Raw genomic sequence first — 11,605 nt, 5'->3', positions numbered from 1 at the left:
CTCTAGCTCAAACACCAAATTGTGCGCGCGTCAAATCTTTCATGATATTGATAATGTGTGCATAAGTTTCGCAAGCGCGCGTGGGTGGATGTTGTCCTAAGTTCGCTCTTGCCAGGGTTAAAATATTTTAATTTGACCACAAAAGGTCTCTTCATATTTGAAGGCAATCTTCTTAAACGAATTTTTTTAATTGCGCTAAAAGCCAATGTCATCTCTCTCATTAAAAGGTAAAACGAGTCGCACACAACCAGTCTAATTTTTTTACAACAAATTTACTCGGTGACATGCAGTTTTCTCTGACATTCGTCCAATAAAACAAAGAAGCGTTCTGGTTTATTTTTAGAATTTGTCTTATCAATGTTTAGGAAATTTGCGGTTTCAAGCTAACAAGGAGCTAAATGGACTAAACGAACACTTCATATATGTAGCAATTCTTTTCGCTTGGCTACTCCGCCCAACAATTAAATCGTGCAGCCCAAAAGGACCAAACGCATTTCGTTAACTTGGCACGGCAAAGGTAATTAAGGTTTCAGCACCAAGTAAAACTTGTTTATATTTATAAAGAAAATTGCCCCAGATAGTAGCATATGAACTATAATATAGAAAGAAGAATCTGTTTGTTTCACAACCAGAACATAACTGAACATACAGGACTTTTCTCAAGCGTGTATTTGATAAATAAAGAAAATATAACGCTTACTGCATCAGCTGTGTCCTCGAATTAATTCTGATTAATTACGCTGAAAGGCCAACATCATGATTTTGAAATAATAATCTTTCTTATCAGATCTGGACGAAATTTCGTAAGTTCATAGAACTCGAGACAAAGCACCACTTGATTAGGCTTTATCCAGGTGAACAGGTCATGCGAGACGCACGCAACCCAGTCAAAAATTTTCCCAGCTTCACCTCAAATATTATCTGTTTCTGGTCCATTCTTTTCTTTTTCAAAACATAAACAGAGATTCGATGTTATCTCTCCCCCATTTACGTCGATATTAATTTTGTATTTTTTGTGGTAACCCTCGCACACGCAGTTGTACCTATAAATAACTTTCAGGGGACCAAAATAACGAAGCGCGCGAAAATCACACAAGTCGCTTTAGTTACACGCACGTAAAGATCGACGCACGTGTGCTGTGTGGGTAATTTTCCCGCAGTTTTGTTCGCGGCGCATTTTGTTTTGTTTAGAAAGTTATGCCTACCTTTTCCAAAACAAGGACATCTTTCGTCCGATTTTATTTGATATTTATTTGTCCGTTTTACGGCTGAAGTCACACACACGGCCGTTATAGATATAAATAAAATAAAAGTTGGCAGATGTAAAACTGAAAAAAACACTTTTAGGAAGTTTCATATAAAATTCACTGATTGCCCATCTGATTACCCCATAGTGTGCGTGATCGTGATAAGAATTAAACAACATTATTTTTGCCAATTTTAAAGGCATTCATCCGTTTCATTTTTGTGTAAATTCCCGGAACCCGCAGGGGTATTTTGTTATTATTTTTATTGTTTCTTTTTGGCAAAGAAACAGTTTCCTCGAAGCCACGTATCAGTTTGATTTTTTTCCAGAATTTTCTGAGACCTTAAGTGGATATTAAAAATGCGTACAATGTAAACATGAACGCACAGGGAATTCTGATTAGAAGGCATTATCGAGCAAAGTCGTCAGCGTTTATTTCGACAAATGTTTATTCCCCCTTGAGCAATGAATTTGCAATATTATTCGGGAAAAAGCCCAGAAAGCCCGATTGAAAAGTCCCCGGCAAAAAAATAAACAAACTGCTAGCAAGATATGACACATGCCTTCCTGTTTTCTGCCGAACAGCACGATCGCGACGTCATATTCGTAATTTATTCCTTATTAGGAAATTGTCGACGCAATCGGCGAACTATGCAGCAGGTGTCGTAAATAGTCGGAAAGTACGTGCATTCTCCTTGTTTACAAGGATTCTATTCCGAACGGTCGCGTTTTTTATTCAGAAAGAGAATTATTTAAGTAATAATTGATGGTAACGAGTTGAACGTTGAATTATTAAGCGAAATATTTTACACTCGATCTTCTTGCTCAAGGTATCTGTAATCAATTGTGTTTTTTCGCGCTTGATTTCACCCGGGAACGAAATTAAAATACAATATCTCGTCTGCTATTGGTCGGTTATTGGTTATGTAATGTAAGGTCATGGCCTTTAAGACACCTATCGCATTTCAACAATTAAAATTCATAAACAATATAGGCCAGCGCCTTTTGCGGCTGACAAGTCTCACGTACCAACCACAGCGGATGTGCTTTTATATATATACACAAAAATCAAACAGTGGTTTCAGTAAAAACATGGACTCGCCATCGAAAGATATTTTCAATGTTTTGGATGAATTCATCGCTGCCATCGAAGAAACGAAGCAAGTGCTTCAAAGCCCGTGTGTGCCGGGCAGAACTGACGCGTGCTGTCTGTGCGAATGCGAGCGACCGCGAAGAAAGAAGGCTATCGCTAAGGGACCTTGTGATTGCGAACTGCTTCAGTCCCGTTTAATGGGATCCGAAGACGAACTGCACAGATACGACAATAAATATGACCAAACAGTGTTTATCAATCAACACACTTCCCGGGAAAAAGAGGCCGAGGGATTAGTGACTGAAATGAATTCCCTTCTCAACCAGATTTCTACAGCTGCAAATTCCTTGAAAAAGATCTACAATCGAAGATCTTCCCCGGTGATCGAAGACATCTGATGGGTTTCCTGCTTAGCAAATGGTTTCCTTCTGCTGAGAGGATTCTGATCTGAAAATGCAGTTTGCTGCCGGTGGTTGTATTTTTAATATAGCTGGGCAAGGAAAGATCGCGTACAGTGGTTATATAACAGCTACATTTCATGGGATTCCTGTTGGATGGGGAATGGTCTGTTGCTTGTTCCTGCTCTTGAAATCGTGCAAACACACAAATATTCGTTTCTCCGAGTCTACCGAAGTCTTGGAAATCAAGCAAACCCTATTTTCTACGCGCCCTTATGGACCAATTATAAATTAATACGATCGCGTTTGGACAGTAACTACAAACACTGCGCGTTTTTCACGCGTGAATGCGGATTCACTTTCGCTTTCACAATACATTTCCGCTCAACAAAAACAAAGAAGTATGTCGATAATTCGGCAGGTTTTTGCCACCTGTAACAACCAGGCCATGAATTTGCACCGTCGAAAGTAAAGTTGTAAGGTGAACAGGAAATTTTCATTTACCGCTCATAAATTTTGCAGCAGCTGGTAACCCGAGAACTCGTCAATTTTCTTGCGATTTTTAAATGCAATATAAAAGTGTCAAAACAAATTGTTTAGCTAAAATAAAACTATAATAGCGTTCAGTGAGGTGGGAAATTGACAAAGTGATATCAGGGTCTAAAGAAGCCAAAAAAATTGAAAGGGTGTTTTGCGAAGTATTGTTATTGACAGTGTGTCTATTTCATGTTTATTTCATAGAAGCAAAAGCTCGAAGTGGTCTATTTATTAAAAATTTCAGAGAGTTAGGCTTTTATTAATTTAACTATGAAATGTTTCCAAATTTATTTAGAAGTAACAGATGATATATAAAAACCGGAGATTGGAGGGAAAGGAACATTTTTTATTTCTTCCTACATAAGCAAACCATTCATGAATAATTAAAAGCAGTTAGGAGAGGGCGATATTATGTAAATATGTACAGGAGTTTTAAATTGCGCTGAAATTTTGTCCTCATACTGTATTTTAAAAACATTTTTGTATGAAAAGGGAAAAGAATAAAGTGTTGAACTGAGTGTTACAAAGTGTAGATATGGTTTATTCCTATTACATAACTTTGTCCGGGCTTTGACCACAGCTACCCGAATTTCGACAAGGAAAAACCAGTACCTGGTGCGCTTGTAAAATGTTGATTTTAAATTTAAATGATTTTACGACAATCCAAAAAGGACTGAAATCCACAGGAAGAAATAAAGTGATAGAACAGCTGATAGGATCAATGGTTCATTCCAAAAGTTTGTCTACAGCTCTGCGTGAAATTACAGCGTAAGGGAAGTGCCCTGGGACGTACTGCAAATTGTTAATTTTAATGTTTGTTTTTTAACGGTATGGCGATAATCCAAACTTCTATCTGAAAACTCTGTAATTGCGACTCTGTGAATTAAAATCTTACAAGAGTAGAAGAATCGAAACATTTTTCTCACGCGTACATTACACGTGACTCAACCGACAACAACAACAGCGGACTTCTCTTGGCGGTAGCTCATTATGACTCGTTTGGTGAGCTATCCCGCTGCAGAGGATTTTATATCAGTGTATATATTTCATAGAATAGTCGAGAAAAAAGATGACCGAGAGAAACTTGACCAACTGGTTGTTGGTTAGTTAATAATAGTAAGAGCGAAGCACGGTTCTGACTCGTGACAGGAGAGGCAGTTTCATCCTCTTCACAGGCCAGTGTCACGTGTCTCGCGCTACAAAGTCCTTAATACACGCTTCACGCTCGCTCCACGCGCGCTTTCCTGCAGGCAAACTTTAGAGATATATTTTGCCAACCTCGTTCCCAGGGTCTGTCTCTCCCCGCCCCCCAGAGCCCCCTCTCTCGCTCTGGGGGGCGGGGAGAGAGAGACCCTGGGAACGAGGTTGATATTTTGCGCGCTATTACATTCGCTGATGCAGATACTAGTTAAATTCTTTTGATCAAAAACGATGTTTATACGTGGAAGTGAATCGCAGTTCTGTGTTAGAATTTGCATGTCTACTGTCTGGATTTTGAATAAATTCCTTGAGAAATTAAGTCGAGGTAATTATTTTGTTTAGTATTTTCGGTCAACCAGTGACAAAAACATGACACTGAGGGACCACCTTGACTCAGGCAATTCGATTACATTGTGGCAATGCGACAATGCAGTGAGCACCGTGACTCATATTGAAAAGGAAGACAAAAAGCCGATGCACAGAATACTTTTTAGGATCTTTCACGGATAGTGCTTGCTATCTGCCATTGTGTATGAATGGATGGGATGGGTGCCGAGTTTTCCAAACTCACCGTCGACCAACATACGGGGTGACGCCTTCAAATTCTAGTGTCAGATTTTAAGTCAAGATGATTTTGACAACGAGCTCACGAGGAACCAGCGCGAAAAGTGAATCATCAGCAGCAGAAAAAGAAGAAGAAGCAGTAGTAGTAGCAGTAGTATTAGAACTAGCTGCTGCTGTAGTAAAAGCAATAGCAGTGGCAGTAGCAGTAGCAGTATAGCGGTAGGAGTAGCAGTTTAGCAGTATACTGTAGTAGTTGTGGAGTAGTAGCAGAAGCATATACCTGCCAACTTTTTCTGGATCAAAGGCGTGAGATTATTTCCCTGAGAGTGCTAGGATTCCCGAAGACGACCCGACCATGTCCGAAGATTTCCGAAGCCGTCCGAAGTATTCCGAAGACGTTCGGAAAGTATCCTGGTTCCTGTCCCAGGACGTGTTTCGCTAACCACGACGTTGTTTCCAATGCATTATTTGTCAAAACTCTGAGATTTTCGGGAAAAGTATCGTCATTTACTCATTTTACACGGAGTTTTTGTTTCTTGCATTGGTTTGAGTTGACATTTTTCTGGAAAGTGTGTCAGTTATGGTTGTAATAACTCACATTTTTCGACTAGGCGTGAGAAATTGGTTCGTAAGCGTGAGTTGGCGTGAGATCGAAGTTTTCAACTCGCAGGCGTGAGAGTTGGCAGGTATAGAAGCAGGTAACGGTAGCGGAAGCGGTAGTAGAAGCAGTAGTGGTGGTAGCCGGGTAGTGGCAGTCACATGGAAGTGATCGACAAACTGACTGATTGCTGGGAACAAGAGCCCTGGAGAGGACGGAGTGGGACTTCTTTGGACATTTTACGCCTTACGAGCAGCTGCGCGAGATCTGGGTTATAGTGCGGAAAAGCGACTCGCCCCCAGTTTTCGCGCCGACATTCTTCTAGCGGGAAAGGACCAGGGAAATGGACAAAGTATGGACGGTATCGCTTGTTTTCTAGGTCGAACTGGAGGGAAAGGTACCTCTGAATGTGATTCAAAATTCGTGAATCGAATTTCCGGAAATTGTTTGAAATTTACGGGATATCTTTTTGACTTTGTTACCGTAGTTACACTGCACTGGGCGCGCACTCGCGCAGATCTGACAGGTACTACAACTGGTCATTTGCACCTCCATACCAAAATATTGATGGTTTTCACGACTTTAGCCATGCTGTGTGCAACGAACGGACGATATTTTGGCCTGGGAGCCGTGTTTAATGAAATTATCGACGCAACAGGGCTGCGGTGACGTCACGAGCAAGGCGAGAGCATTTAATATTTTAATGAAGAAAACTATTTTTTGTGTTTATGTCAGCTATTTTTTTTTCACGTTCTTTACTCATGCCACCAACAAACTTCTCGTGGTTTGACAAAGACAGATTAGCCGCTCTGGCCTTTCCTTCTACTCGTGGAGATATCGAGTTCCTTTGCAGTGTAGGAGTAACGCAACTAATTTCTTTGACTGAGAGTCGACCGTCGCTACATGGCTTCCAGTTGAATCACGTTCATATTCCCATAGTAGATTTGACTCCACCTTCGATTGAACAAGTGAATGAGTTTCTTAGCGTTGTAGAGTTAGCTCATTCAAAAGGAGAGGTGAGTATTTAAGCTTTTAAACCGTCTATAACATAACGGAAGCGTGTCGGCTTTTCAGGCTTTTCGCCGGCCGGCAAACGGGCATCGAAAAAACAAATAAACCCAGTTGACGCATAACCACGGGAAAAGTTTCTGGATTCGTTTCGCGCAGCTTAATTATTACCACATTTGTCAAAAATCGTTCCACTTAGAGAGACGTCAAAAGAATTCGGAAGCTTATGAGTATGTTTACACAAGGATAAAATTTCCGCATTAATGAGATGCATTTATCTCTTTTGGATTGTCTGTAGACGTTCTTTGGTCTCGTACTTTTTTTGGAGGGGGGAGGGGGGGCTGGGGGACCTCTTGCCTCCTGTTCCTTTAACTCTCACTTCCCAGCCCTTTCAGTAGTGGTTTCCTCCTCTTTGTCCCATATCTATTCTGACAATATAAAATGAAATATTGCAAAATTTTACTTGTTTTCTCTCGGTTCCCACTGCCTTCGGAATCCTGCTGCCTGCCCTCTCTTTTCCTGCCTCCCACCCCTTTTCTCGCGGGCTCTCGTCCCGCCCTACCTTTGAAGGCATTTTTGGTTGCAGGCAGTATGATACAGAGATACGGGTGCATGTTTGGAGGTTGGGTTGGGGAGGGAGGGGTATGAGGATTGTCTGTAGAAATTTCACCACCCAGTGTTGGTATTGACTATGTAAAGTTATTTATTTTCATTTTCTGTCTGAACTCTGTTGACAGTATCTTGATGAGTCCCGGTAATAAGCAATGAAACAACCACCTCCCCACAAAAAAGGAAGAAAGAAATAACATCATTTTTGGCTGATTTGAATTTTGCACCATCAGAATGAAGGATGATTGTCTTTCCAGTGTTTACATAGTGTTTAGGGCAGCAGCATTGCCAAGTGATTTTGGTATCGAGGACTTGAATTCTCGACAAAAATGCTAGAGTTATAGTAAATTACTCCTAGATGTAGCCTGCAGGTATCTAGACACTTCATTCTACCATATTAAAAGGAACAAGATTTTCTACAGCATGAACCATCTAGCTTACCTCTCTCATTTTTGAGAGTACAAGCATTATTATTATTATTTTTTTTGTATTTTAATATTTTTATTTCATATTCAATACTACTGACAAATACACTCTAGGGAGTTACAAAAAAACAAACACTACGGATACAAGAAATCTTTTACAATGTTGGGATAAGGCTTAATTTTTTTTCTAAATTGCATGCAGTACAAGCATTTTGTAAATAATTATTTGAAGGGAAAGATTCCATCTTAATCATTGTTGTGGATTTTTTTATTAACAGAATGTTTCACTTTTGTAGGCAGTTGCAGTGCATTGTATGTATGGTTTTGGCAGATGTGGGACAATGCTGGCATGTTACTTGATAAAAACAACTCACTGTAGTGCCCAGAAAGCTATCAACATTGTTAGGAGAAAGAGGCCTGGTTCAATTGAGACTCGTCGTCAAGAAAAACTTGTGCTGGAGTTTAGTTCATCATTGCGACCATCACATGGACCAAACGAATTTATTTAAATTATAGAGGTTATTTAAATGTTGGAAATTTACACAGAATATTTTTATTTTATATTGATGAAATTTTTTGCAATTTATTGAGTTATTTTTTCAAAATAGCTCTTAGTCGGCGCGATGTCCCGTGAATCAGTCAGTGGGTGGGTCAGTGAAGTATGTTTGTTTGTCACACCAATCAGATTTCAGGTACTATCAGAACCAATCAAATTGCAGTTTATAAAGGCGAAGTAATCTGACGAAAGTATGTGTCGCAGCGTGTCGCAGTTCGTTTTCGTTGAAAGATTAATTGGTGAGTTGTGAATTATCATGGATTTGAAACGTATTCGTAGTTTGCGAATCAAATTGTGAGCTTCGATACAAAGTTCCCAACTTCGGCCCGAATTTATTAAATCCTTCTGTAGTTATGTTATCAAAAAGGGCTTTGCTACGCTAAACTGTTGGAAACAAATGCCAGGCATAACTAATCGATGATCAATGACATCAATTGGTAATCAATGAGTAATCGATGGGTAATCAGTTGATTAGTCATTGATTATTGGCGATGATCAATGAGTAATCGATGAGTAATCGAAGCCCAAAAATTTTGTGGCCTATCGATTACTCATCGATGACATCGATTACTCATTGATGTAATTGATTACCTATTGATGTTATTGATAACTCATCGATGACCCATCGATTACTCATCGACTATTATACTGCGCACAAAAAACACATTTATTGCTTTCTTGTACCCTTTTTTCGTTTGTGATTTTTTTTAAATCTGTGTTAGACGTACTTTTCTTTATAACTAGCGTTTCTGTTGACGAAAATTACCCTTTCATAAAAAGTGCAATTATCTTCCGGCATGTCGAGACATGAAGTGCTAATCACAAAAACAGACGATTTGTGCAAAATATAACCTTACCCAACTCTTTATTCAATAACAAAACAACTGAACAGGAACCAACCAGTCTGAAAATGAAACTAACAAGTACCCTACGAATCGACTACGTGGTTGTAAGATTTCTTTCGGTTGATGTTTTCAGCAAAGTAAAACTGCTTTGGCTTAGGGAAACAGCCGGCGTAAGCAGTTACATTACTGAAGGAGATGATCTTGATGAGTAATGAATGAAACGAATGACTAATCAATGCAATCAATGACTAATCGATGCAATCGATGACTAATCGATAACCAAAAATTTTGTGGCCTATCGATTAGTCATCGATTATTCATTGATCATCGGCAATAATCAATGACTAATCAACTGATTACCAATCGATTACCCATTGATTACTCATTGATTTCATTGATGTCATTGATGTCATCGATTAGTTATGCCTGGCAAATGTCATAAAAATAAAAAACTTTTATGTTCAGCGAGCCGTAAACATGTTGTCTCGAACAAATCAGTCTTCCCTGTCGCGTCGCGTCGTGTCGGCTTCGATTAAAATCAATTTTACATATGGGTAAACCATCCAGTTTCATCCGGTTTACAAACGCAGAAGACTTGAAATTGAAGACAGTGAAGGTTATGCCTCACAGAAATCGTTAAATATGTGTTTTCATACAAAAAAGTTAAAATTTGACCAATTTTTACATGCATGAAATTTATTTATCGGCAAATCACTTGCGTGATCGCTGATGCGAAACGTTGTCTTGCACTTCAAGCTACTTTCCTTGACAAGTTCTAAAATCTTCGAGTTCAGAAATCGCCATGACTTTTGAGCAACATGTCTTGTTTCTCCTCAACTACCAAACTTGGAAAGTTTGCCGGGCCGAAGTCGGGAAATTTGTATCGATGTTTGCAATTTGATTCGCAAACTCGCACCGTAATTGGCAACTTCATAACAAAGTTTCCAATTTCCCAACAAACTTCGCAAAGCGGGCGGCCAAAGTAAACTGAAATCAACTGTAAAACATTTCGTTCAAACATTTAATGAACCGGTACAAGTAACTTTACTGTTAAAAGCAACTACGATCGATAGCAAAAACAGAATAAGAGCGTGCCATTTCGTGACAACTTGATAACTCAATTAGTTCTTGCTTGTTGAATAGAATTTACGTTGTGAATGAACGAAAATCTTTGTTGAACAGTTTTGACAGGAAACAAATACTCCAGGTGTACTGCGCTTTAAAGAACTTTTCCGAAGAGAGTGGTTTTTTTATTTGATTCGTTTATTACTTCGTTTATTATAGTACTTTTCGTTCAATGTCTATATGGAGACGTGGCTTTTTGAGAAAAACAAGGTTATCGTGTTACGTTCGTTTTAAAAAACAAAGGTATCATGTTACAAAAGTGAGAAAAACAACGGTATCATGTTACAGTGTTTGGCAAAAAGCCAAAAGTATTCCGTAACAAACAAAAGTAACCCGTTACGGTTGCTACAAAGCTAGCAACAAAATAACCGCTTTAAACAGAATAAGAACGTGCCATTTTGTGACATTTTGACAATTGAATTAGTTTTGTTTTTTAATTAAATGATGAAAATTTCCGTATTAAATAAAACAGTTCTGATGTATCAAAATGCATGTAAAAATTATTTTGTTTGCAAGCAAACTTTGTGCAAAAAAGTGACTCCGTGGGGCGCCATACACAAATAGCTCAACCCATGGCATAAACCATCCCAACAGGACAATCACCCAGTTTCACCCCAAGCCACCCCATAAATTGAAAAAATAACTCCTGCACGCTTAGCGTGCCTATGTTTTATCAAGCTATCCTAGCTTGACACTTAACTAGTTCCTTTCTATATTTTAAGCTTATATTTGCAGTACAAATTTAAGCAGTACAAACTACATTCAAATTTGCTACTCTTCAAATATTCGAAAATACAAAAGGATTTAATTAGAATTTTGCATTAATCTAGTAGCTCAACTTACCAACTTACTATATTTTTTTACATGTAAGAAACACTGATATAAATTTGCTCTAAATTTTTATTACAGAAAATCAATGCATGCTTTACAGGAACAGAGTCTAAGATTTTGCAAAGGAGGACTGTTAGAAAAAATTGTTATTTTAATATTTTAGCTGAAATTATCAACAATTTTACACCTTACCAAGTGTCCTCGTGTTTTTTTATTTTTTAAATTTTTTTTTGGTGGGTCAAGGTGGTGGCTAAGCCACCCAATCCACCCCCTGTATTATATTTCATTCAAGTGCTATGAAGAAGCAGGTTTAAGGCTCTCGTACCCGCGGTTTCTTGAATCTCCCAACTTCTTGAACAAATTTTCGTTTCCCTTGGATTATGTATTTCTCTGTAATTTTAACCCAGATCTCTCGAACCTTCTGATTTCTTGAAGCAATTTTTGTTTATCTTGGAGGATCAAGAAATGGGGAAAATAGAATGAGACAGTCAATTCCAAGCGAGATCATGCCCCCCTCCCCCCAGCAAACCCCCAGGCATTTGATATTTTTCAAAATGTCTGATCAAATTC

At 38.8% G+C, this 11,605-nt stretch overlaps 1 protein-coding gene across 1 annotated transcript; it reads left to right on the top strand.

Annotated features, from left to right (window-relative positions):
* Positions 1-6,136: 6,136 nt before the first annotated feature.
* Positions 6,137-8,187, top strand: LOC144635640 (dual specificity protein phosphatase 23-like). The gene is made up of 2 exons (XM_078494726.1): positions 6,137-6,652; positions 7,975-8,187. The coding sequence occupies exons 1-2, from the start codon at positions 6,365-6,367 to the stop codon at positions 8,185-8,187; spliced, it is 501 nt and encodes a 166-aa protein (XP_078350852.1). The 5' UTR covers positions 6,137-6,364.
* Positions 8,188-11,605: the final 3,418 nt, after the last annotated feature.

The sequence above is a fragment of the Oculina patagonica genome, chromosome 13, assembly GCF_052425735.1.
Source record: "Oculina patagonica isolate OP01 chromosome 13, crgOcupat, whole genome shotgun sequence".
NCBI lineage: Eukaryota > Metazoa > Cnidaria > Anthozoa > Scleractinia > Oculinidae > Oculina > Oculina patagonica.
Note: the sequence above shows the minus strand (reverse complement) of the source record. Positions and strands in the feature narration are given on the sequence as shown.